We start from the raw sequence: 27,241 nt of genomic DNA, 5'->3' as shown, positions 1-27,241 counted from the left end.
CAGATCGGGCCTACATTTCCTCCCTCTCGCCTGACTTCACGTTCTGGGCTGGGGGGAGGGGAAGACAGGCGGGAGAGAGGGGAGCGGTGGATTAGCACAGCCCCCTGTCCACCCCCCACCCAAACATGTTTTAGTGACAGGATTTTAAACGCTTGCTGTCGGCGAGAGAGCTGTCAACTCACTGCTGGGGGGGTGGGGTGGGGGAGGGGGGCTGGGAGGCGCCTTTCACAGAAGCCCAAGCCTGGGACTTGGATGGGAAACCCAAGTTAGTCCTGCCTCCATGCTGTTGCAGTCTGGACAAGTGCCTCGATTTCTCTGAGCCTCAGTGAGGCCATTCGGAAGGGAAGAGTTTCCTGGGTCCCTGGGCCTGACCTTGGAGGACCAGGTTGCAGGACCAGAGTGTGTGCTTGGGGAGGCAGCCGGGGTGACGTCCAGGCCATGGGTTTGCAGCCAAACCTGGTTTTGAGCCATGCTTTTGCTGCCCCTTGTTTACTTTGTCGTACCAAGCTGGTCATGTCCTTCTGAGCCTTGGGTTTCCCTTCTGAAAGCGGAATCTTGGAAGAAGCAATGAACAAGCCCAGAAGCCCCTGGGGCTGCGAGTCACCCGAGGCTCAGGAGAAGGTGGGGTGTGGCCGTCCCAGGGGGTGCTGGTGCCCGTGGGCAGAGACAGGGCTCCAGGTGCTCCTGGCTGCGGGAACGGGGAGGAGGCCGAGAAGGAGCAGCCAGACGATGGGGGAGGAGGAGAGCATCAGGACTCCAGGTCTGCGGGCTTGGGGCCTCCTGGATGCACAGCCAGGCAGAGATATACAATGATACACCCAGGAGTGGATGTGCAAACTTCTTCACCTACGCACAGACACAAGTCTGAGACTCCTGACTCCATAGGCAGATCTAGACAGCCAGCTGCACATCAGACACTGATCACCTGCAGACACAGAGCTTCCTGCACAACCTACCCCAGCAAACCGACCCATGGAGCCGTCATCAACACGTGCTCACGCACGCACACACATTGGTATTCCCCAAGGTACTCTAGGGAACCTCGAGACCTCAAGGAATATACTCTGAGAACCAAATTCCTTGAGTCTCTGCCATCTTCACACCCTAACCACCATCTCCCCTGGATCCCAGGGCCACCATCTCCCCTGGATCCAGCCCCAAGCCCTTGTGATGCCTCAGGATTTGGCCTCAGCTTCATTCTCCCTGTCGCAGTCCCCCGAGTGATCTCACCCACCTGTGCCTCAGTGAGCAGCTATCTGGTTGTTGAACACCTGGATGCTCAGGTCTGGCCCCTCTGAGGCTCAGCTCTGCCCCTGACATCTCATGGATGCCCCAGACACTGTCAGCTCCCCGTGCCCCAGAACGGAGTGCTTCAGGGACCCCCATCCTGGCGATCCAGTAACCTCGATGTTGCCTTCACTCCCCTCTCTCACAGAACCTCCAGGATCTGCTTCCTTCTTTCTCCCGTTACCACCCTAGTCAGAGCCATCATCATCTGTCGCCTAGGTGACTCATTGACTCCCATCTTTGTCCAGTCCACCTGACCTACTTGGATCCATTCTCCACTCAGCAGCAAGACCCTGGATGTTCTGGCTTTGCCTCTGGCCTCATTGCTCCTCCCCAAGCCCCAAACTTAGCTATTCTTGCAGTTTAGGAGAGTCACAAGATTCTGCCTGCACCTGAGGTGTTTGCATAAGCTTGAAGAACTTGCAGACACTCCTTCTCCTCCTCACCCAGTCCCCCTACACCAGCTAACTTCCCATCTCAGCTTAATATGCAGATTCTTCCAGGAAGCCTTCCATGATGCTCCATCCTTCCAGATGAGGTTGGGTACCCCTGTAACAAGGCTGAGCTCACGTCACATTGTCTACTTTCATGAGGCATGGACCAATCCCAGTTCTCAGCCTAGTGGCTGGCACTTAAGGGGCCCCTGTAGTGGTTGGTTGAGTGTGTTGGGGAAAGGGATGATTGAAACGGGAGGGAAGCATTCGTTTCAAGGATGGTGATGGGTCGGGGTTGGGACAGGACAAGGATGGGGAAGTGACGATTATAGGATGGAACAAGGGAATGTGTTGGGCAAGACTAGGGACCCCAGGCTCTCCCTTCCTGACCTGCTGACCCTGGCGCCCACTGAGAAATCTGCTGGTGTCTCAGGCAGGACTGGCTCAGGCCCCACACAGCCCCTCCCTCCAAGGAGAGGCACCACAGGCGTGTACAGGTTGGTTTATTTACAAATATACTGATGTCTCGTCTTTTTCTGTTGTTTCCATTTTCTGCGTTCGTGGAAAGAGGCAGAAGGTGAGAGTGGAGGGCAGGGTGGGGGTGGTGATGTGGTAAACGCTAATAAATAATTTAACAATGACAAGTTATTAAATAAAATGTGTCTGGGGATGGCGGGTGGACAGTGAGAGTCTGTACAAGGAGAACAGGAATGGCCGGCGGCCCAGGCCCCACACCTGGCTGGGCTGGGCTCCCATGGGACCCCGGTGGGGCGGCCACGGCAGAGAGGCCCACTGGCAATGGCACCGTCCAAGGGCCAAAGGTTCGAGGGTCCCTTCTGCTTCCCCAGCCCCCAGGCGGCGTGTCTGTGAATATGGGTCTGTGAGCCTTCGTGTGTGTCTGGCTGTGTGTGTGTGTCTGTGTGCACGTCTGTGAGCGTGGCCCTCCCCCTTCCCTGCAGGACAGAGTGAGCCCCAGAGCTGCAGGTACTCCCAGACGGGAGGTGAGAGTCTCACCCCAGGTGGTGCCCAGAGCTCAGGCTGGGGCTGGGCAGAGGTCAGCCAATTCTCCTTCCCCCAAGCCTCACTGCTAGGGCCTGCTCATCTGGACATGGTGGACCCCCCCCACCATGTCCTTCCTCTCCTCCAGGAAGCCTCCCGAGATGCCCACTGGCACTGGCCCCTTCTCTAAAGGCTCTGCTGGGCCCGTGGTCTGACTCTTAGAACCAGTGTCCCTCTGTGTGGCCTCCCTGGAGGACTCCACGGCGGTAACATACTCTCTGTGTTACCAGGGGCAGATCCCTTCCTCCCTCTAAGCCTCAGCTTCCCCAGAGGGAAGCAGAACTCCGCTTTCCTCTGACACTCTCCCCCCGACCCCTCACTTTCTCCCTCTTCCTCCAGAGAAGAGTCTGTCACAACCCCCTTCCCCTGGCTTCCCACCCAGGCACCACGTGATGGTGGTCCCACATCACAGCAGGCGTGGGGGTGGTCCTGGCCACTCACCTCCCCCACCCCAGGTCAAGGCTGTGCTTTCCTACATGAAGTGGACAGAACCCAGTCATCTCAACTCACCCCAACCCCAGCAAGCCTGACTGGTCCTGTGTGCTTCTGCTGGGTAGCCTTCTCTGAGCCTCAGGTTCCTCATCTGAGAAATGGGTCCCCAACAATGTCTGGAAAGGCTTGGGACAGAATGTGTATGTCTCTCCTCCCAGGAGAGAGGTCCTCAAAAGGGGCCCTACATCTTGCTTATCTGTGTCCCGACACCCAGCCCAGGGTCGGGCAGAGCAGTCATCAGAGCCTGGGGGAAGCTGCAGTAGCGTGAAGGAGTTAACCTACACTGGCTGATGGGGTGTCTCTGGCACAGGGAGCTGAGGACCCTCTGGCCTGGACACCCTGCAGGTCATCGGCATGTGTCCTGTACCAGCTCCTGGCAGGGGGCAGTGTCACGGCAGAGGCAGAGCCCAGGTTGGACTTGGGGTTTATGCGACCCAGGGGGGGCAAGGCTACTAAGAGGAGTCATGTCCCGCAACCCGGAGGCCGTTCACCAGGCACAGAGGACGAGGAACTGGCGTGGTGTCCCTATTCTCTGCTCTGGCTCTATTCCTGACTAGCTGAGAGCCCTGTCCCTGCCCCTCTCCTGGTCCAGTTTTCCAGCTGTGGAATAATGGGCAGACTAGTTGATCCATTCCTGAGGTTTCTTTCAACATAAAGAGTCTAGGAGAGAAGGGCCAGGTCTACTGGGCAGGGAGCATCTACCCCAGACCTGCTCCAAGGGCCCCCAGCATGACTTGACTATATGGGCCCAAGAGGAGAAAGGGGACCAACCTTCAAAAGGACAGAGTGGCTGCTTTAAGGGACCAGCAGAGACCCAGGACCCAGAGATGGCACAGAACCCGGGCTGGCTGAGGCTGCAGAAGGACGCGGGGCATCGATTGAGACCCTGTGGAAGTTTGTGGAAGAAGAGGAGCCCGGAAGGACAGCCTGGCTGATGACAGTGGGGAGACTGGGTTATATCTGTTCTACACGTTTAGAGGGAAAGCTGGAGCCAGGCTGGGGGAGTGGGGGTGGGGGCAGGGGAGGTACAATTTTAAAAGGAAGAGCTGGAAAAGGAAGGGCTTTTAAAAGGAAGCTGGAAAAGCCTGGCTTTGAGAAGCGAGGACAAAGGCTGAAAGGGACAGATGTGAGATCAGCAGAAAAGGCAGCTAAACTTGGGGCCCGATGAAGTAGTGAGCTCCTCGTCACTGGAGGTGTGCAAGGAGAGGCAGCAGCAGTTTGGGTGAGAGCCCAGTATCAGATGGAGTGCCCAGGGGGTGCTTCTGAGACACCGTCCCATCTGGAGACTCTGCCATGTGGCCTGATTCTGCCTGGTTCTGGGGCCTCTGACTGCCCAGGCAGCCCCCATCCGGGCTAAAGCTATATCTGCACCCATGTGCTCCGTGCTCTGAGCTCGCCTCCTCTGCCCTTCCTCCTGCCCCTCCTATTGCTGTCAGAGGGGCTCCCTGCCCCCCGCCTGGCCTCCTTCCCCTTCCTCTCTGTCTCTCAGCGTGTCTGGGGCCCCGTGTGCACATCCGCAGGGGTGTGCCCTGAAGCATGTGCATGTGCCTGTATGTCTCTATCCCTTTGAGTCGGCCTGCGCTCAACCTCCCCGCCCCTGGCGCCCCACGACGCCCCCTTCCCCAGGGGAGAGCTGTGGTGGGCTTGGCCCCCCTGCCAGGCTCATCCCCCACCCGCCCCAGGTAGAAGGGGTGATCCTAGGCTGGTGGGCCTGCCCCCAGAGGTGGGGGGAGGTGGGCACAGGGTACACAGGCTTCGCACGCCATCGTCTGGGGCATGCACGGGGGGGCCCTGCCTCGACCTAGGCCTGCACCATGGAGGTGGCCTGGACACAGAGGGGACATTTAAAAAAATAGAGAGAATTTAAGCTTCCCATAAAAGAGAGGGGGAGGGGGAGGGAGGCGATAGAGGCCAAGGTGGGTCTGGGAGGCGAGTGGCTGTCCGAGAGTTCTGGGTCCCTGGGGTGACACGGTCTCTGGGGGCAGGACACAGTCCCTGCCCAGGCTGCGCCCATCTGCCTATCTGGCTGTGCCCGGTGGGCACGTTAGCCAGGCCCGGTCGGCCGAGGGGAGGGCACCGTATGGCTGTCTGCAGAGTCTGTGCGGGCGGTGGGGCCGGGGGCGGTGAGGCAGCGTCTGCGGCCAGCGGCCCCTCCAGGACCCTTGCCCACGCGTCCGTGCGCCAGGCTGGCTCTCAGGAGGCGAAGTAAGAACTCTGCATGGAGTAGAGCCTGTCGATGGGGTTCCCCACCCGGGCCTGCAGGGAGCCCACGTCCGAGGAGCCGAGGAAGCAGTCGCTGAGGCTGGTTAAGGAGGTATCGCTGTCGATGTCGTGGAAGATGGAGTCGTTGCCTGGAGACGGGGTGGGGGGGGGGCGGCAGGCAGAAGGGGTGGGCGTCAGCACCGGGGGTCCAGGTGGGGGGCTTCTGGGGGCCCCACTGGCCCTACAGGCCGTGTGGCTGGAGGTGAGGGAGGGACAGGATGACTGCCGGCTGGCGGGGTTTGGGGGGCTGCGGGGGGGGGGGTCTCCAGGGTGCCCCCTTCCCGACAGGAGGAGGCAGGTGGGCTGTGCTGGAAGGGCCTGCCAGGTCAGGCTGGGGGGGCAGGGGCGATGCTGGGCCATGAGAGGTGGGGCAGCTTACCATAGGGGTTCATGTGGTCACCTGGCATTTGGGGTGGCGTGAGGCCCTGCTGGAAGGGGTCGCTGCTGCCGTAGGGGCTCTGCTCCATGGCCACGATCTGCTGCTGCGGTGGGGCCAGCGGCGTGTAGGAGGCCATCATGCCCTCCATGCGACTGGACAGGACCTCTGGGGAGAGACCACGCCCTCACTAACCGCCCGGGGCTGTCCTGGCCTAGGGGCACCTCACAGATGTACCCCAGGAGTCCCCCATGGCTTCCCATCCCACACGACCTCCACCCCGCTACCCAGTCCAGGCTGCCCGCTACCGTCCCTTTGACCTCCTTCCCAGCCCCTCCCCGTGCTGAGGTTGCCCGTGACCTTCCAGGGTCGCTGAGCCTCCATATCTGACCTGCCCCCACCAACCTGCCCGAGACACACACACACTCCAGCGCCTCTAGAAGAACTAGCTTATCCAAAGTCAGAGGCTTCCGGTAACAGCCAGTAATGACTCATGACGCGTGGGTGCACTGAGTGCCCTGCACCTGCAGCACCAAGGTGGAGCCTGCGCCTGGGCCAACAAGCCTCAGGAAAGGAAGGCTTCCTGGAGGAAGGGGCCTTCCACCTCCATGTAACTTCAAGAACCAGCAGAGGGTTCGACCAGCCTAGCCAGGGGCAGGATGCCAGGCTGAAGGGCAGCAAAGGCAGAGAAGGGAGAAACTGACCGGTGGGAGCAGGGAGCCCAGTCCACAGGGCTGGACGTGAGGGCAAGAGAAGGTCATGCCTGGGGAGAGAGACGGTTCCCTGGGGACCCGAGCTGAGTGGGGGGCAGGGTGTCCCCCTGAGGCCGTAGGAAGCAGGTGGAGGGTCTTGGCTGTGGAGGGAGCATGGAGAAAAGCTGGGAGGGTGGAGGACAGAGGCAGGGCGCATCAAGAGGAGACAGGTGGGGCGAGGGGCTTGGGTCCCTGTTAAGGTAGATGCAGGAAAGTCCGAGAGGGGCATGAGGGACCTGGGAGAAGAAATCACCGCCTGACTGGGTGACTGAGCAGATGCAATTCTCGTGGGACAGGACAGGTCAGAGGTGTTGCCCGGGTTTCTGGTGTGGGTACCAGGTGGGTGGGGGGCGGGGGTGGGGAGCAGCAGCGGGTGTTGTGTGCGCGTGGCCCGGGAACGATGGCATGAAGTGCAGTGTGGGCTGTGACAAGCTCGAGGGGACCTGGAATGTTCTTGGGGAGACTGCGTCCAGGGGGCAGCTGGGAACTCTGGAGTGAGACAGAACGTAGGGGCAGGCTGAGATGTCCGCGGCCATGGTGGCAGCTCCCGAAGGCTGGGCTGTCTCAGGAGAGGGGGCACGGACAGGACAGGGAGAGCTGGGCTCTGTGGCCACACACGGCCCTGAAGCCCCGGGTGCAGCCTGGGACACTGGCCTCAGAGTCCTGAGCTGCCCATCAGCACCTTGACATCTGCCTCAGGGCACTTGTCTCCTGTGCGAGTGGACAGCGGTGGCCCCCACCCCAGCAGTCTTGGGGAACACCTGGGCCCGCCTCCAAGGCCTAGAAGGCTCCAGTGGGGTCCCACTGGGGTCCGGGAGGCCAGCTCCAGTCCAAGACGTGGAAACAGCATTTGGGCAAAGCTCAGTCCACCCTGGACTCCTCAACACCCTGCAGACTTTCTCTGGAGATTTCTCTGGAGACTTCTGCTGAATTCTACGTGGGCAGGAGGGTGTGTGGTCGTGTTAAAAGCACAGGTTTAGGAGCCCGACAGGAACTTCCCTGGTGGTCCAGTGGTAAAGAACCTGCCTGCCAATGCAGGAGACAATAAGAGACTCAGGTTCGATCCCTGGGTTGGGAAGATCCCCTGGAGGAGGGCATGGCAACCCACTCCAGTGTTCTTGCCTGGAGAATCCCATGGACAGAGGAGCCTGGAGGGTACAGTCCATGCAGTTGCCAAGTCAGACACGACTGAGCAACTGAGCACGTACGCAGGAGCCCTACGCTCAGGGCCAAAGCCTAGCTTTGCCCCTTACTAGCTGAGTGATGCCCGAGTCCCTTGTCTCCTGAGCCTCAGTCTCCTCATCTGATGGGCGATAACAATGCCCCTCCTCTCAGGGATCTGGGAGTTAAGTGAGACAGAAGCTGCTGAATGGTGAGGACCGAGCCTGGCACACAGAGAGGGTGAATGCGGAAACTCTGTCCTCGCCCCGGGCCGCCTCCCCCGCCATTTCTCCTCCTCCCCGTGTCCCGTGGCCCCCACTGCCTGTCTGCTGACGGCAGCAGGTTCCCAGGCACCGGCTCCCTGAGATCTGAGCCCCCGGGGTGGGAGGAATTTCCTGGGAGTCTTGTGACAGACTCAGCCCGCTGGGCCCTCGGCTCACCTTGGCCCAGCCGCTGGGAGTTTTGCTGCTCCTGCTGCTGCTGATGCCGCCGTGCCAACTTCTTCATCTGCAGGAGACATGGTGCATGCCAGCCCCGCCTCGGCCCCCCCGCGCACTCCCGCCCCACCCTCATCAGGCCCCGGCCTCCTGCCTGCCCGCCCTCCCCCTCGCCCAGCAGGGTGGCCGGTGGCCGGTCCTCACCTTTGCTCTTTGGTTCTGGAACCAGACCTGGACCACGCGCACGCTGAGGCCCGTCTCTGCCGCCAGCGTCTCCCGGACCTGCCCAGAGAAGGGGGGACGGGTCAGGCCTGGGGGTGGGCAGGCGCCGGGAGGCGGCAGGTCCGGGGGGTTGGGCGGGGAGGTGCGGGGACGCCCAGGTCCCTGAAGGAGTCTAGAAAGGCAGCGGGTGTGGGGGTGTCAGCCCCCGCCCCACCCCGGCCGCCCCTCACCTTCCGGCAGGGCTTGGAGGAGACCTCGAAGGAGGCCTTGAAGGCTCTTCGCTGCTGCGTTGTGAGGATGGTCCGGGGCCGCTTGGGCCTCCGCGGGTCCTTCCCGTCGTCCCCACTGCCCTTGCTCTGGCTGCCCTGTCCCTTGGCCGGCTTCATGTCCCCATCCTCATCCTCGCTCTTCACTGTGGGGGACACGATGCAGCGGGTCAGCCATATCCTCAGGAACCCGCTGCGTGCTGGGGTCCCGTCACCTCCTGCCAACACCTGGCACGACTCCCCCGGGCCCTCAGGGTAAAGACCGCCCCCTTCCCTCGGCCCACAGACCCCACTTCGTCTCATCTTTCATCTCCTGTCCACCCACTGCTCCATCCAGCCCGGTGTGTTCCCTTCCTCAGCAAACGGTCCTTGCGTCCTTATCTCAGCCCTCTGGGGAGACCTGAACCAAAGCCACCGGACCTGCCCTGCTGACCAGACAGGCAGAGGGCACCCTGGTGAGCAGGCACAGACACACGCTGCACAGTCAGATGTACACGCGTTCAGAAGGGCAGAGAGACAGGCCCACGTGGTGACAGGTTCCGGCACTGCAGAAATATGCACGTGCGCACATATGGCGTGCACACGTGTGGCTGACACACGGAAGGGAGCACAGCTATGCTCACGCTCACAGGCGGCCGATCTGCCATCAGGCCCACGGCCCTCCTGATGAGAGGAGCTGGCAGCTGTGCTCAGTCTGGCCCTGGGCTTCCCCTGACCCAATCTGCCTGGGCCCCACCTCGGCCTGTGGCCTCCGGGCCCTGGGGGACCCCAGCCCAGCATGCTGGCCTTCAGGAAAACCAGTTCCCATGGCACTAGCCCAGCACCAGCCAGGCCTCGGGGCCCAGAGAGGAGGCTCTAAGGAGCGTGCAGGGACTAAGAATTGACAAGCAAAGACACACACTCTGGACATTCTCACTCAGGTATGTTCATGACTGTGACGTGCGCACGCACTCACATACAGGTGCATGCTCTGAAGCAGGACATACAGGCATGCACACGTCTGGACACACACACACACCTGCATGCAGAAGCATGCATCTTCACCCAGCGACCCCACACCCACTTGCATGCCTGAGTTATGGGTCTCAGAGATGCCGGCCCCAGACAGACAGCAGAGCCTCCCCCACCCCCCATGCCTCCTGCTGCCCCCAGCCCATCTTCCTGCGAGCATGAGTCCCAGCGGAGGGGGGACTCCCTCCAAGAACCCCTTCCTAGGCCTGGCAGGAATGTGCCAATGGCACCTGGCTGGCCTCTGCTCTCCCTCAGGAGCCCAGGCAGCCTGGCCACCACGGTGCCCTGCCCAGGGGTGGGCAGAGGGACAGAGGCATGGGCAGCTCACACCCCCCTGCAAGGGCTTTGGCAGGGACGGCTCCTTTGAGCAGGCAGGTCCTCTGACCATGGGCTCCAGGTTCCCACAAGGGCGTGGCAGACCAGGGCACCTCCTCCTCACGGCCCCTGCTCCAGTCTGTCTTTGCCACCCCCAGGAATGACCAGGTGCCAGCCTGCTTCCTGACTTTTTCCTCCTTAATAACTTGTCCCTGGTTGGCCCTGCCCCTCCTGCCAGGAGAGCTCCAAACTGGCAGTCTTTGGGGGCTGGAGCAGGGTGGAGAGGAGCCTTCACCCCAGGAAATGGAGGCTTTCCCTCCACTACTGAAGACCCCAGGCCCCTCACTGCTGAAGACTTGGAGGGCCTGAGGGAGACAGGATGCATCGGATCAGATGCCTGCAGACTCGGTGCTGGGAGAGACCCCTGTGAGGTGGGGCTGTGGTGGGTCACAGCAAGGGAAAGGGGGCGCTGCTGGGCCAGAGAGCAGGGGGCATGCGTTTGTGTGTGCGCAAACTACAGTACACGTGAGCACATGGATACATGTGTAGCCAGATGCTTACTGCACGAGTAAGGGCATGTGCACACGTGTGTGTTTACATGGGTGTGGGCTTTGGCGTGCTTGGGCATGTAAGCACATGTCTACACGTGGACACGTGTCCGTGTTTTTACATTCCTGGGCGGCGGTATCCACACACACATCTTACATGCTTGTGTGTGTGTATGTATGATCACATGCACCTATACCTGTGCGTGATCATGTCCAAGTGCGTCTGCGGGCCTGTGGGGCCGTGCACACGTGTCTGTGTGCACCCCACATGTGAACACCTCCGTGCATGTGTGCACTGGCTGTGGGTGTGGGTGCAGTGTCTGTGTGGGGTACGGGTCCCAGGGTCAGGAGCGGGTTTCTCCTGCAGGGCGACCCTCCGTGGCGTGTGTGCCAAGTTCCCCCCCCCCGCCCCCCACCCCCCGCCCCCGGCTCCAGCCCTAGCTCACCGGAGTCAGACTCATCGGGGCTCACGGAGCTGAGCAGATCCTTCTCCTTCTCATAGTCACCCTTGCACAGCAGCTGGCCCTCCTTGAGCACAAACTCGTCGCCTTTGCGTAGCTGCCGCTCACACACGCAGCAGCAGAAGCAGCCCAGGTGGTACACGCACTCCAGCGCCCGCATCACGAACTCGGTGGGGGCGATCTTCTCCATGCAGCCACTGCACTTGGCCGCGAAGAGCCTGTGGGTGCACAGAAGGGGGCATATTGGCTGGGCTCAGGGGTCCCTCCCAGAGGCACTGCCCACAGAGCACCTTTTTCTCCTGTCACCCGGAGCTCCCCAGCCCAAGTGGGAGAGGCCTTCCCTGGGCACAGAGCCAGACAGTGGGAGCCCTACCCCTTGGCTGGCAGGGCCCCTGATGACCCTAAGATGGGCACCGGGCATCCTGCCCAGAGATGTCAGCTCAAGAGTCTGCCTGCTCGGAGGCATAGAGGCCACTAGAGGGCAGAGTGCAGGGCCAGCCTCCACCTTCCCTGAGAGCCGGGTGGGCCCTGCCCTGAGCGGAAAGACTGGCAGCCCACAGGTCCTATCCGCCTGCCCTCCAGCATCTGTGCTCCTCCTCCCTGGCCCTGCCTCTCCCCCACATCCAAGTGATCCCCAGCCTTGCCCAACCCATTACTCAGCCTGGCTCCCTCCCCTCCTGCCTGAGGGGCTGCCCCAGTGTCCTCGCTGGTTCACCACCTCTCCAACCCTTTGACTCACCCTCCAGGATGAGAAACAGAGGGGTCTGTCCAAAGCACACATGTGATCACGCTGTCTCCCTGCCCCAGACTCATCCACGGCTCCCTCGTGCCCTCAGGAGTACCTCCAAGTTTCTGAGTTTGGCCTTCAGACCTTTCACAGTCCCGCCTCCCCTCTTACCCCTCTACTTCCGGAGGCTGCTGCCCCACAGAACAGCCTGAAGCCCTCCAGGGCATCATCACCGTGGCCCTCTGGCATGCTCTTCCTCTGGCCCTTGCCTTGGCCACACCTGTTTATTTGTCATTTCAGCCTAGGAATCTCCCCCGTGAACACACAGTCACAGAACACGTGTGCAGTATCAGCCGCTCTTCTAAGCGTTCTGTGTACAGAAGTGCATTTCATCCTTGCAACAACCCTATGAGGCAGGAAATATTAATCCCATTTTAGAGATAAGAAAACTGAGGTGCTGGGAGGCAGGCACGTGCTCAGGGTCACATGGGTAGTAAATGTCTGGGGCCTGATCCTGTCCCTCCGTGACAAAGAGGATCCATCTTTCATCTCGGGAGACAAAGCTGGGGGTGAGGGTGGGGTGGGTCTTCGTGACTCTGGCGAGTGAGCACAAGGGTCTGAACAGGGCCCCGCCCCGGCCTGCACCTACTGACCGCTCCTCCTGGCTCCCCATCCCTGTCACGTGCCCTGCTCTGTGGGAACTCAGCCTCAACAACACTTTGATGGAAAAATTTATGAAGAATCAAATTATTGCTGCTGGGAGGGAATTAAAACCATTTTTCATTCCCCGCGTCCCCGGGCCACGTCTGCGGGCGCCACCTTGGGAGCACTGCGCGCATCCCATCCCTCTTTATGGCCCGCCATCACAGGCACAGATTACAGCTGCAATTCTCAACTAATCTGTTCTGGAACAGAAACGGCCATAAACGCGACGCTCTCGGCCTGCCTCCCTTCCCAGGGCTGCCATCCACACCACCCACGGTGAGCGGGTGGGGCACAGTGGGCAGGGCCAATCCCAGCCCTGCCTGCTGCCCTGGCACCAGCTGAGGCACTCAAACTGGGGACACCCCAGCAAGCCCTGCCAGCCCCCTCTAGTCTACCCAGCAAGCTCCTGCTCACCCTGCAATGCCCAGCTCCAACGCCACCTCCTCTGGGAAGCCTTCTTTGATGCCCCAGTCTGGGGGCAGGTGGCCTCCTCTATGCTCACCTCAGGCCTTAGTTCCCTCTACTGTGAAACAGGGATGTCAACAGGACTTTCCTCAAAGGCTGCTGTTGTCAGGACTCAATGGGACTGAGCATTTATGTGGCCCTGTCAGCTCCCAGTTCCACGGAGGCCCACCTGATCCACCAGGAGGCCTCAGTGTCTGCAAAGCCTGTAAGTGAAGGCTTGGCTCAGGCAGGCAGGACCCCGGCTGGCCCACACAGCACATGGCTTCACCAGGGGAGTATGAGCCAAAGTCAGCTCCAATTTGGCCCTCTGGCTGGAGACCTTTGTTCAGGGTGCAACCCACCCAACTGTCCATGGCGCCCTAAGCAGAGGCCTCTAGGAACTGGGCTGGCCCTCCAGTTCTGCCAAGGGGCTAGGGAAGAAGCCAGGTTCGCAGAACCTGCTGCTCTGACATGGGGGACACTTCTGCCTTGCCCCTCTCACTGCCTGTCTGTCCTCCTCCCCACAGTCTACCTCCTGACCTAGGGGCCCTGCAGCCTGGTCCCTGTGGCCCATGGGCAGATAAGTGCTGGGGCATCTCTGGGTCCACCTGGCAGGGCTGGGGCCCCAGGCTGGGTTGGCAAGCCTTGGGTGGTTCCCAGAGAAGAAGCCCTCTGAGTCTAGGGGAGGGGGTGGTGGCAGCGGTGGGGGGTGACCTGCATTTGCAGGCACTGCCACCATGCAGGCTTCGTTCAGAACAGCCCGCTAATGCCTTGGCAGCAGGGGGTCGATTGCTACTTTCTCCAAACTCATCAACACAATCTATTATTAATACTTCTCCAAAGGCTCGGTGCCGCCATTACGGAGGCAGCGCCAGCCACTCGGGGCATCATCTGTTATCTAGATTGCAAAAACTCGGGAAATAAAACAAACCGTGAACACTTTATAAACGGAATGGGCCATCCGTTTGGTCTCCAAGCATCTTTCCACCCAATAAAACATCGGGGGGGATGCATGAAATACTTGCTCCCAATTATGGGGCTGCCTTTGTCTACCACGCCAGGGTGAGAGCTACAAACGGCGTGTGTGGGAGGGGCTCGGGAGCCAGCGAGAGCCCCTCCTTTCTGTGAGCCCCTATTCCCTCCCTAAATCCCTCCCACCACACAGGATCGGTGGAACCAGCCATTGAGAAGCAGCCCCAAGCAGAGGCGGGTGGCAACGGAATCAGATGGACTCAGGTTCAATGCCTGTTTCTGCCGCTTGCTGGCTTGTAACTTCTTCCCTCTAAGCTCGCTTATCTGTATAATGGGCTCAACAACGCTGCCGGTTTCTCAGTGTGAAAATGCACTGAGTTGTCAGGTTAAAGCTGTGAGCACAAAGGGAGTGAGGTGGGGGCTGGGGAAGCCTCTCTGTGAACACTGCTTGGAAGCTGCAAATATTGACCGGAGACACAGAATGGCTAGGGCTGAAAAGCTCTGTGCCTCCCCGCCTCCATTCCCCTCCTGCCCCAAAGCCCGGCATGAGGGGCCCGGAAAGCAAGAAGGGCCGTGGGTTTGGAGCCCTGGACCCACTCTCCCTCCCTCCCAGCTCTGGGACCTTGGGTGAGTCTGAACCTCACTCACTTCCCTCCTCTGTAAAAGCACTGGGCTGGGGACTCCAGATGGGCGTGCTTCGGCTTCCCACACTGGGGCTGGGAAGCCTGGATGCAGCAGGTGCTGGGGTCAGGGATGGAGGGCGCTGTGGGGCGGCTCCGAAGCTCTGGCCAAGGCAGAGTTACCTGTGGCTTCCCCTCTAACAGTTGTGCCCTCTCGGTGCCAATCTGCCTGCCCTGGCCCCTCCCCCAATCCAGAAGCTCCAAAACTAGACAAAGACTTGTGGCCACATCACTTGCTGCCAACCCATGCAACCCTCTTCCCCATTTTCCACGTAAACCACCTACCCTTTCCACACGCTTTCCCCACAACCTAGAAGGCCATTCCCCCCACTCCCAACCTTTGGCTGGCAAACACCTGCTAATTTGGAAGGATTTTGCTTGGGCATCCCTTCCTCCCAAAGCCCCCTCCTCCCTTCCAGTCGCAGACACACTTCATGTATTTCCAGGTACACCTTCCCCAGGGCCACCTCTGTGTCTTAAGCACTGAGCCCAAGTCCCCGCACACACTAAAGGTGAGCAGTGAATGTTTGCTGAATGACTGCTGAACCAGCCAATAGAGTGCCGTTTAGCCTGTGAGGCAGGGCAAGCTGGTCTGTGGGAGCCCCACCCACCTGCCCTGGGGAGACAGGGCCCCCTGGGAGGGGAGCTGAGTGGGGAGGTGGGGGAGCTGAACCGGGCAGCTTGGTGTTCCCTTCTGTCTCCATAACTTTTCCTTGTGTGACTTTAGTCAAGACATTTTAACCTCTCTGAGCCTCAGTTTCTTCATCTGTAAAATGGGAATGATGGTACCCACCCACGGGGTTGCTGGGAGGGCTAAACCCATGTAAAGTTCTCAGCCCTCTGCTGGCACTAAAAGGCATTTCACAACAGCTGGTGTCTGCCTTTCTCCTGTTCTGTGTGAGTCCAACATGCTTTCCTGGATTCAGGCTTCCTGACACAGATGCTAACCACGCTCCCTCTCATCTCCATCCTGGGTTCTGGATCCATCCTTCCAGCTTCTGTCTGGAGGCTGGACGGAGCACTTCTGGCTCAATTCTCTGGCTGTCTCATTAGTATCATTGATCTCAATTAACATCTAGCTGCATCACCCCATTAAGTCCTCACAGAACCCTAAAAGGAAGACACTGTTTCCATCTCTGTTTCACAGATGAGCACAGGAAGGTGCAGAGGGCAGGTTCAAAGTCACATGGCAGCGTCACCATATACTCCCTCCTTGCTCTGTGTATCCAAATATTTCCGTTCATCAATTACCCTGGCCCTTTGCCACCCCCACGTCTGTCTGCCCTCAAGGCTCTGAACACTCCAAGCTTTTATTGCTTGACATAAGCCCAGCGCCTAGTAGGTGTGGCTGGGGGTGTGTGTGTGCGCGCTAAGTCGCTTCAGTCATGTCTGACCCTGTGCTACCCTATAGACTATAGCCCTCCAGGCTCCTCTGTCCATGGGACTCTCCAGGCAAGGTGGCTGGGTGGGTTTTCCTTAAACCAAACTGAATATCTCCCCCTGCAGCAAAGACATCCCCTTCCCCCAGGATCATCTGTAATCGCAGAGTAAGAAATTCCCCCTTTTCAGGATGTCCTTCCCTTAAAGTGTCCCAGGCTAGGACAACACATCTCCATCTCCTCGGAGCTTTCATTGGTTTATTTGTTTAATGCTCAATGTATTAAAGTCATAAAGCTAATAAACAAAACTCAAAAAACCATTTTTTTCGGGAGCGTGTGAACATGTGATACAAATCTGATTTGTTCATTTCTCTTAAACCATTGGTGGACTTTCCTGATGGCTCAGACAAGAATCTGCCTGCAATGCAGGAGAATGGGGTTTGCTTCCCGGGTCAGGAAGATCCCCTGGAGAAGGGAATGGCAACCCACTTCAATATTCTTGCCTTGAGAATCTCATGGACAGAGGAGCCTGGCGGGCTATGGTCCCTAGAGTCACAAAGAGTCAGACACTACTGAGCGACTAACACTTTCAAACCATTGATACCTGCAGACATGCATGCAACAGAGGTGATCCTTGTACCTCTCATCAAACTGGTTTCCTAATGGCCCAGGGCCTCTCTGGCCTCTCCTCCTGGGCCTTCATCCTCAGATCTCGGAGGCCACATAGCACGCACTAGGCTTGGAACGCTGGTTCTGTCATTTCCTCACACTGGAATCCCACCCAAGTCCCTTCTCCTCTCTGAGCCTCAGTGACCCCATCTGTCCAGTGGGGTCACAGCTGGGCACATGAGAAAGGCTTGATAAGCGCAGATCACGATCACTGTCAGCATCTATTCAGGCCTTTCCAGCACCAGTTCACTCTCCTTGCTGAGAAGGTCCTCTGCTCCTCACTATATGGCCATTCCCGGACTCCCGTTACTGCACTTCAGTTTATGTAGCTCCTCGCTGGGTTCTCAGGCCAAGAGCTCCCAACAGTTTTAGGAGAAGCGCAAAGTTCTAATCATGGCTCAAGGCCCCACTCCACCCTGCCACACCTGGCCTTCGGCGCTCTGCTCTAGGTGCCACGCTTCTCATTGTTCCCTGAACTCAACGAGTCCCTTCTGGCCTCCTTAGCACCTAAAATTCCATCTAACACTATAACCTGTTTTCTCAAACTCTTCCCTTTTTTTCTTGTTGAACTTATCTTCAGCCTTCAAGACACAATTCAAAGTGTCACCTCCTCTCTGAAGCCTTTCCTGATACCTCCAGATCCAGATATTTGTGTGTCTGAACTCCCCACTGTCTTAGAAAGAGGGAATTAATTCAATCCCCTACTCTTTGCTCTGGCATTGAGTTGGTGGTTAGTGACTATTTGTTGAGTGAATGAATAACCCTGGGAGAAATGAAACGGGCAGTCATTTCAAGGGAATAACAGAAGGACAAGAGAATATTGGACACTCTGCTTTGGGGGAGTCTGAGAACACTACCAGCTAACAAGAGAAGTTGAACTTGCCCTCGTGTGCCCTCTTCACAACCACACACTGTGGAGTCCAGTGTCCCAATTTTTTATTAACAAAGTTCTCTACATGCCTCGCCTTAGGCTGGAGTCTTGCAGTAACACCTCCTACCTTGCATGGCACCTGCATCCGTGGTACATAGGGAAAGCCCTATTAGTATAAAATGACTTCTCTGACTTTCAAGTGAGTGGGCCAGGCCTGGACACCTGACTCAAGGTGGGCCAACTGGACCCTCTGTCCTGTGTCTCATCCTTCTCCTGCTCATTCAAGGGTCCTTTTAACCCCTCACCCCCAATCCCCCACCTTGTCCTCAGAGGTGTGCATTTCCATGACTCCAACACCAGTTATGTGGCCTTGAGTCATTTACGTTCCTTCTTTGAGCCTCAGTTTCCTCTTCTGTAAAATGAGGTGTTAATCCCTCCATCACCTGGTGATGTGAGAAGGCTAAGCCCAGAGGGTGTCTCAGGAGGTGTGTGCCCCCTCTCTCTCCCCAGTTTACGTCTCATGTGGTGCCCAAGGCTGCTCTGGAACGTCTTCTGCCCTTCAACTTCAGTCTGAAGCCCCCATCACATGGCTGGGTCTGAGTTCTCCCTGAGGTATGTGCTTCTATGAGACCCTCACCCAGGGTCACACTGGGGAGCAGGCAGCTTTTGAACCTGGTTTCCCCTAGAGCAGGGGTCCCCAACCTCTGGGATCTAATGCCTGATGATCTCAGGTAGAGCTGATGTAGCAATAGTACAAATAAAGGGCACAATGCATATAAAGCACTTTAATCATCCTGAAACCTCCCCCCGCCCCCTGCCCCCACCCCCCCCCCCGCCAACCCCTGCCTCAATCTGCAGAAGAACTGTCTTCCATGAAACCGGTTCCTGGTGCCAGAAAGGTCAGGGACCACTGCCTTAGGGCCTCTCTAGGCCCAAGTCCTACAGTCCCTGGAAGCAGTCCCTCCCCGGGGACCACAGAGGCTTGGCGCTTGGAACTGAAGCCCCTCTGTCCCCACCTTCACGGATTCACCCAGCACACACCCAAGCAGGCTGACTGTGCCAGGCTTGTGCAAGATGCTTGGGGAACAGAGTCAGACCAAATCTCTACCGGTGGGAGCTGGCAGAATGTGACACGTGCTTTGATGGGGTACACTCAGCAGGCTGGGAGCGGGGCATAGAAAGGCATGCTAGCCAATCTGGAGGAGAGCTGGGGACTTTGGAGAAGGTGACACGACAGTTAAAAGAACCCAGTCCTAGAGGCAGAAGGAATCGTCTGAAGAGTCTCAGTCCCAGCTCTGCCTGACCTTGGCGCTCGCCACCTCTCCTGTCTCAACCTGTTTTCCAGTTTGAAAACTGGGATCACAGCCCCTGCCTCACAGGTGATCATGACCCCGTGTTGACCCCTCTGTGCCACACCTCTACAAGCTGGTGTAGGACCCAGGGTGGACCCGCCACAGAGCCCCAGGACAGGCCCCAGGTGCTGGGTGCTCAGTAGGTGACTCCGGTCAGAACGGCTCCTGGGACAGTGGTGTCCGTCAGGAGTGAGCTGGTGTTCATAGGAGCAGAGGGGACAAGACCCTGGACACTCTCGGGGGCCGGGATGCAGCTGCTGGAGGCTGCCTGGCCCTCAGAGGAGCTGATGGGGTGAGAGCAGGCAGAAGGAGTTGCCTGGCCCTCCCTCCCCGACTTGTTGACATCTCCCCCACGTGCCTGCTGCGTCCTTATCATTCCGGGCGTAGCTGTTTTTTATTTTGAGACAAAAAGGGGCCTGTTGATGGGGATCCAACTCAAACCAGCTGCAAACATCTGCTTTGATGCGGCGGCGGCGGCGGCGGCGGGAGCCGCAGGCGGGGGCCCCGGTGCGCGCGTCAATCACGCGGCTGGAATGCTTGGCGGGGCCAGGCGCTGGGACCGGCGGCGGCGGCGGCGGCGGCGCGCGGGCCTCTCCGCAGCCTCGCCGAGCCGGGGCCGGGCCTGCCGCGAGGGCTGCCCCAGCGCTTCCTGCGGGCGCACAGACCCAGCTGTGCGGGGCCGCCGGCTCCACGGCCCTTTGATCCCGGCCCGGGGCGCTGTTGGGAGCCCGCAGCCCGGGGCTGGAGGTCAGGGGCCAGGGGCAGGGAGGGATGGGTCTAGCTGGGAGCCCGGGGTACCATCCGGGGGCCAGCCCGGCCGGGCCGGCACACATTAGGTGACTACATACACATTTATTTGGCACCTACTACGTGCCAGGCACTGTCTGGAGGCTGCGGTAGCGCAGTGAGTCAAAGGGATGGTCTCTCCCAACCATCCACCCCCAGCTTCCAATTTAAAGAGTAAGGGGACAGATAAGAGATGCATCTCTAGCAGAGTGTAACAAATAGTGACGATGATGAATCACGATGAGGCAAAGAAAAGCGAGGGCAGCGGCCAGGGGGGTTAGCAAGAGCAGTCTCAGGCCTTACTGACTATCTGGGGGAAAGAGTTCCCAGCAGAGGGAACAGCAAGTGCAAAGGTCCTGAGGCCTGAGTGTACCTGAGGTGTTGGAGAGAAGGCAAGGAGATGATGTGGCTGGACAGGTGATCAACAGGACAAGGGCTAGGAGGTGCAGAAACATTGGCGGGCCGGGGGGGCGGTGGGGAAGGCCAAGTTACCTGGTGTTTCGGAGAGAGGGTCTTGAGTAGAGAGGGGTTATGATCTGATTTGCATTTTAACCAGGTTCCTCAGACAGCTGTGTGGGGGCCCAGAGATGCTTTGGGAGTTCATCGCAATAATCCAGGCAAAAGATGGTGTCGGCTGAGACCAGGGAAGGTGCTGAGAAGTCGCCCTCACTGGGATGCATTTGGAAGGGAGACAGGGACACCAGAGGACATGAGAGAAAGGATAGAGGTGTGGGTGAGTCCAAGATCAGGGGGCCTGAGCAGCCAGAAGGATGGAGTTGCCGCTAAATGAAATGGAGACTGAGGCAGGGTCGGGGACGGCAGCATCAGGAGTGCGGTTCTGGACCTGCTAACCCCGAGCTGCCTTCTGATCGCCATGTGGACGTGTCCAGAGGGCAGTGGCCCGTGTGAATCTAGAGCTGAGACAGAGATCCGGGCTGGAGGTGCCATGTGGGAGCTCCCAGTATAGACACACACACACACACACACACACACACACACACACACACACTCTTTCTCTCTCTCAGCACTTGATAACTAGTTTCTCACTTCTGGGGCTCTGACCCCAGGGGACTAGGGGCAAGCTCCAGGAATTTTTTTCCATTTGGGGACACTGGGGCTTCTCTGGGGACCAGATCTGTCTTGGTGACATCAGGGAGAGACAGTCGGTGGTGCAGGGCAGGTGGAAGGTGAAGCATCATGTCCTTCTGACCATGGCCCCCCCACACCCATGTGCCTGCCCTCCAGCCAGCGCCTAGTGCACCAGCGGTCTGTGCACTCCAGGCCAGGCCTTTGGCTTGATGCTCTTTCCTCCCTTGTCTGCCCTTCACTGGCAAGTCCATTCATCTGATGGCTCATTTATTTACTCATCCACCTAACATTCACTGAGCACCTGCTATGAGCCAGGCCAAATGCCTTACCCTCCACGTGCTCATCAACCCCTCTGAGCTGATCCCATGTTGCCTTCCCCCATTCTCACTGAGTCACCAGCTCCTGGCTGTCAAATCCAGCAGCCATTATTATTGTTATTATTTCTTGCTAAGATTTATTAAATGTTTTCCTACATCCTAGGCCCTGTGCCTTATTTGCAGACTCCTCCCCCATAAGACCCCTTAGACACAGGCTCTGGCACTCTTTTCACAAGAGAGGAAAGTGGTGCTTGGAGAGGGTACCACCACCTCTCAGAACTGGCAGAACTGGGTTCAAAGCTGGGATGATGGCTCCCTGCTTGAGGCCTGGACCTCCCTGGACCTCCCTTTGCTCAAGGCCGTCTCTTGCCTCAGCCTCATCCTCCCTGCCCGCCACTGCACTTGCTCCATCAGCTCAGAGCTGTGGGCCCATGACCTGGGCTGGGCCTGGGGGAGCCGAAGGTCCAGAGGTAAGGGGCTGACAACACAGGGGCAAGATGAGAAACCCCACTCCATGGGATGGAGAGGCCTTCTGGATTTCTCTCCAGGGTCCCGTGTGGCCAGAACAGGCCGGGCTCAAGGCTGCGTGCCTGGGAAGGGTTGAGTGATCCAGGACAGAGCCTGAGGAGGTGTAAGGTCAGTGGGGTGGGGGGGAGGACTAGGAGGGGTGTCTTCCTGGGTCAGAAGGGGATTACAAAGAGTGCAAAAGACTGAATGGGGCAAGTGCAGGCTGGGATGGCAACAGGACTGTGTCTAATTCCAGAGTCTGGGCTCTGTGTAGGCAGTGGCAGAGGAGCAGAGAGGCCCTTCCGAGATGGAGCGGTTGAATATAAGCAAAGGCAAGAAGAAAACGGAGACCATTTTCAGGGTTAGGGAGACAGTGGGTCAGAAAGGTTGCAGCGTAGGTGAGAAAGGAGAAGGCTCAAACCAGAGGCCTTAAATGTTGGGCTAAAGAAGAGAGAGGTCAGGTTTCTTTTGTTTCCATCTACTCGTCCTTCTATCTAGCCATCCACCCACCCACTCGCATAGCCTCTCAGCCAGTTATCCATCTATCCACCCACCCCCCCACCCATCCACTCTCTCAGCCATCCATCCATCCATCCATCCATCCATCCATCCATCCATCCATCCATCCGTCTGTCCACCCACACACATCTGTGCACCCATGCGTACATGCACACATCCATCCACCTGCTGGGCTATCCGTCCATTTCCCATCCATCCAACCATACACACACATCCATCCACCCAACACATACTCAGGCACTCACTCTGTGCCAAATCCTATGTCACGATTCCTCCTCTTGAAAGCAGAAACTGCCTTTTAAGGCTTTACTGTAAGGCTTGTTGAATTCTGTAGTGAAAGTCGCTCAGTTGTGTCTGACTCTTTGCAACCCCATGTACTATACAGTCCATGGAATTCTCCAGGCCAGAATACTGGAGTGGGTAGCCATTCCCTTCTCCAGGGGATCTTCCCAACCCAGGGATTGAACTCAGGTCTCTCACATTGCAGGCGGATTCTTTACCAGCTGAGCCACAAGGGAAGCCAGTTGATTCTGTAAGCATTTACCAAATACCCACCACGACCAAGCACCATGCTTGGGGATGAGAAATCCATGGGGATTTCACTTCCTCTCAGTGAGCTCCTGGTGTAATGGAGGACAGGGTATTCCAGGGGAAAGGAGGTCTCGGAAGGAGAAATCCTGGATACCAGTGGAGAGCCTCACAGCTGGCTACACGGACAATCTGGCCCCATCGTTCGGATCCCAAGGATTTGGACTCTCTATACACAGACCACAGCATTTTAATTAGAGTTATAACAACATTGATAAACTTCCTTTGAGCAAGTGTTTTCCGGAACAAACTCCATTAAGGCAATTTAATTTTTTGAACAATTTTCTTTCTAGCGCAGTTAAATAATTTACAACTTTTTCCATTTCCATTTTTATTTTACTAAAATTATTTTCATTGAGATAAATTATTTCCCATGAAAAAATTTCAATAATGGTTTGCTCCATTGTCAGCTTTGTGCTTCTATTATACCCTACTGATTATCAGGGTTTCACTCTTCGGTTAATTTGTAGCCAGTGACATATTTTTACCAGGGTTGTTTCACTGCTGTCGGTTGTATTTTGTACTGCTTAATCTACCAAGTTAAATTTCCCCCCAGGCTCAGGTAGATGGTTTTTAATGTTAGCAACAAAATTTACCAAGTTTATGACCACAGATTTTACCAGGCAGCCAATGAAAACGCGCTCAGGGTCAAAACCATGGGTCAAGACAGCCTTGTGGTGTCATAGGAGGGGGTGCGAATGTCCAGCTTCAGCTGGGATCCCACAGACTAAGTGTTCTCTTTCTCTCTCAAAGACCATGAGCCCTCCCCTGACACCTCCCTCTCCCACTATACTCTGGACTTAAGTCTGAGTTTATCAAAACAGCCCTTAATCAAGCTGGTACCCAGGAGCCCACTACTCAGCACAGGCATCCAGGGGCAAGAAGAGCCATCTCCTTCCTTTTTCCCTACCCTATACTCCTCTTGATGCAGCCAGAGAGAACACTGTTAGTCCAATCACGGACGGCCTCACTGCCCAGTCTCATGGGGTCTGGACCGAGTCCCCTCCTACTCCTCTCTGTCTCACACACACACCTGTGCGCTCCTGCTGTCCTTTCCGAACCACACCCTGGCATCTGTTCCCACTGTGACTTTCAGGAACCAGGGCACCCTGTGCTCAGAGCTGCTTGCATAGGGGCCTCCCAGTGCCTCCGGACCCCCCTCGGGGCGGGAGTCCCTTCCTTAGGCTGACCCAACTGGTTGGGTAGAGGGAGGGCTCCATGCCAGGTGAGCCTGGCTAGTAACCACCCCTGCCCTCCTGGGAGCTAAGGCCCCAGCGTTTGGGAGCCGGAGACCTGCTCTCAGCCAGCGGCCCGGCTGGACTCTGCAGGGACATGGCCACAGGGCGTGGGCAGAACGGGTCGGGGCTGAAGGGCTTGAGCGGCCTGAGAAATGGGTGGAAGGAGCGGACCGGGGAGAGGGCATCGGGGGGAGGTCAGAGGGGAGGCGCTCATCCCCTCCGCTCAGCCCGGGCCCCTCGCTAGGGAGGAAGAAGAGGCTCCGGGAGGCCGCCTCCGCTCCCGGGGCTCCGCGCTCGCTCGGGCGCCGCGGGCTGGTCAGGGCCCCGGTCCCCGCCGCGCACCGCGCACCGCGCTCCGGCCCCGCCGCCCGGCCGCCCGTTTAGCGGGTAACTGATCGCCCCGCGCCCCGCCCCGGCCGCGCGCCGCCCGCCCCAGCCGCTTAATCACAGCCCGCCCGGCCGCATTAGCATAGTAATGGCCTTTAAATTGAGCCTCTTTGTTTTTTAATTAAGCTCCCAGCAGGTACAGAGAAGAGCGATTATTGAGGAAGCTGCCAGCGCTAATCGCCCGCAGTCATTTGACAATTAAAAAGCACCGGGCTTTAACCCTTTCCCCGCGCCCTCAGCCGTTCCCTCGGCATTTATCGAGCACCGACTGTGTGCACGCCTTCCCCTTGGGGGTCCGCGGGCCTCGCCCCTAGAACTGCAGACGGACCCCCGCCCACGTCTGGATGTAGCTAAGGGCTAGTAAACTGAGGCGCAGAGAGGGCAGGTTATCTGGGCCAACACACACAGCTCATCCTGGGGACTGGCAAATCGGGTGCGGGAGAGAAAATTCGGCTGCCTGGGCTTTGCGCCCGGCAATGAATGCCCTCTGCTTGGTGCACGGGCACCTTGTCAGTTGGGCGGAAATCCTGCTTTAAGGCCCAGGTGGGGCACCTACCAACTCCATGGCAACAGCCCTCGCTTTGGCAATTTATTTTTTTGTTGGAGTACACTAGCTTTACAATACTGTGTTAGTTTCTGCTGTACAAGCAAGGAAATCAGCTATGTGTTAGCTGCTCAGTCGCGTCCGACTCTTTGCGACCCCACGGACTGCCAGGGCTCCTCTGTCCATGGGATTCCCCAGGCAAGAATACTGGCGTGGGTGGCCATTCCCTTCTCCAGGGAATCTTCCTGATCCAGGGATCGAACCTGGGTCTCCCGCACTGCAGGCAGATTCTTTACTGTCTGAGCTATCAGGGAAGCCCAAATCAGCTATACCTATACACATATCCTCTCTGTCTTAGATCTCCCTCTCACCCACCCACCCACCTACCTCTTTGGAATTCTGAGAACACCCTCTCCCCCTGCTATTTCACCCCTTCCCCAAGTGCCGATGTGGTGCCTGCTGTGTGCAAAATGCAGTGGTGGACAAGCTGTGGACAAGCCAGAAGTGGGTTCTGCCCCACACGGACCTACAAGCCGACAAGGGAGGCAAGTGAATAGGAAGACTGCATGATGGTCCAAGAGCCAGCCCAGGCTGGGGGTGCGTCAGAGAAGGCCACTCTCTGGAAGACAGAGGTGTGAGCCAGGGAGGAAGGAGACCCGGCCAGGTGAGGATGGGAAGTGATGAACAATCCTGGCAGCAGAGGAAACAGTGCTGCAAAGGCCCAGAGACAGGCCAGCATCAACCAGAAATAAAAGTCGCGGAGATGGAGATGGGGCGGGAGGCTGCAGAGTAGCTGGACCAGTGTGCAGGGTCTTGGAGCCCATCGACTTTTAAAATTTAATATTTTTAAATAGTATTTTTGAATAGGTAGTGCATCACCTGTTTCACGTTCAAATGTAAAAAGTGTTCACTGCAGTCTCCGCCACTGTCCCTAGTCCCTAGCAGGGCAGGTCCCCTCCCCAGCAACCAGCCCAGTCTTCTAGTCAAGCTCCCTTCCCAAGACGTCCCACACAAGGAATATACAAGCCCCTGTAGGGCCCATCATTCCTCTGCCTCCACTTTTTTTTTAAAGGAGGACTGGTTGGGAGTTTGGTCAAGTTTATATTTTTTACACAAACACTACACACTGTACTCCTGATATCCACACCCTCCCCACCACCCGACTTGCTGGAGAGAACGTCCAAGTCTTGGCCTGGAGTACCTCCTTTTACAGCTGCTGGATACTCTATTGTATGAGCAAACCCTGATTTATTTAACCCATGCCCCGTTGATGGCCTTGTGGGCCATTTAAAGGATTTTTGTCTTAATCTCAAGAGCCACGGGAAACCATTGAAATGTGCTAAGTGGGGAGTGGCTGGAGCGATTTACATTTTTAAAAGATCATTTTGGCCCCTGAGCAGGGACCCAGGGTCAGGCAGAGCACAGAGCGGGAGCAGGGAGACCAGCTAAGAGGATCACTGTGGGTTCCCTGCCAGTGAGAGGCACAGGGGGTCCCGGCCAGGGGGTGCAGGAGTGTGAGAAGGAAGTGGGTTATTCTGAGAAAGTGATGTAGGGCAGGAGACTGACTGGGCTCTGGGCTGGGTGGGAGGGGCCTGGGGTGGCCTCCTTGCCCTGATCCTGCCAGATGGTGGATGCAAGAGATGGGGTTGGGGACACATAGTGGTGGTCGGGGGACAGCATGAAGACACCAGGTCTGAAGGCACCCTGGTCTCGCAGTACCAACAGCCAGCGTGTCTGATTCATCATGGGGACTGGGATTTCCCTCTACGACAGGCTTTGAGACCCCTGCAGCCAGCCTCGTATCCCATCTCTGCCTGCTCTCACTTTTGACAGGCCTGTTGCTGCTGCTGTCCCTGAAGACCCCTTGCTCTGCGCCAGGCTAAGGTTGTGTTTGTAGAGGCAGGGCCCTGAGAACCCCGGCAGCTGGCCCCTAGAGCATAGGTTTGGGGTGAGGCGGAGGGTTCTGGATAGTTTCTGCCCCTGGTCGCCACTGGGGAGGAGGAACACCCTTTTCCTCTGCCCGGGGCTCCCAGGTGGGAGTGAGGGGGTAGACTCCATGTCCTGGAGCCTGCTAAGCTTTTCCATGACTCAGAAGACACGCTCCCAGAGGAGCTGGGGTCAGGGCAGACAGAACCACCCCCTGCCCCGCTTGAAACCCATTGAAGGAGGCAGTGAGCACTGCAGACAGCTAGGGGTTAACAGTCAGCCCACCCCCATCTATCAGCCAGCATCTTCCAAACAGACGGACAGACAAGGCAGCTGTCCAAACAGGCCTGTGTACCTGGCCACAGTCGCAGAGAGGGCAGGGCAATGGCTGTTTACTCTGCTTCCCTCCCCCAACACACACACACACACACACACACTCACACACACACACACACACA

At 57.9% G+C, this 27,241-nt stretch overlaps 1 protein-coding gene across 2 annotated transcripts in view; it reads right to left on the bottom strand.

Moving 5' to 3' along the window:
- Nucleotides 1–5,369: 5,369 nt before the first annotated feature.
- Nucleotides 5,370–27,241, bottom strand: part of LMX1B (LIM homeobox transcription factor 1 beta) — an 82,767-nt gene continuing 60,895 nt past the window's right edge. Inside the window, exons 3-8 of one of the 2 annotated variants that reach the window (XM_040225146.1) lie at nucleotides 11,069–11,301; nucleotides 8,713–8,894; nucleotides 8,465–8,542; nucleotides 8,264–8,330; nucleotides 5,914–6,078; nucleotides 5,370–5,623 (exon numbers count right to left, since the gene is read on the bottom strand). In XM_040225146.1, coding sequence (XP_040081080.1) covers nucleotides 5,466–5,623; nucleotides 5,914–6,078; nucleotides 8,264–8,330; nucleotides 8,465–8,542; nucleotides 8,713–8,894; nucleotides 11,069–11,301 — 883 coding nt within the window. In that variant the 3' untranslated portion in view covers nucleotides 5,370–5,465. The remainder of the gene's footprint in view (nucleotides 5,624–5,913; nucleotides 6,079–8,263; nucleotides 8,331–8,464; nucleotides 8,543–8,712; nucleotides 8,895–11,068; nucleotides 11,302–27,241) is intronic. The other variant, XM_040225148.1, reaches the window with a different exon arrangement.

Source organism: Oryx dammah, unplaced genomic scaffold, assembly GCF_014754425.2.
Source record: "Oryx dammah isolate SB20612 unplaced genomic scaffold, SCBI_Odam_1.1 HiC_scaffold_25, whole genome shotgun sequence".
NCBI classification, from domain to species: domain Eukaryota; kingdom Metazoa; phylum Chordata; class Mammalia; order Artiodactyla; family Bovidae; genus Oryx; species Oryx dammah.
Note: the sequence above shows the minus strand (reverse complement) of the source record. Positions and strands in the feature narration are given on the sequence as shown.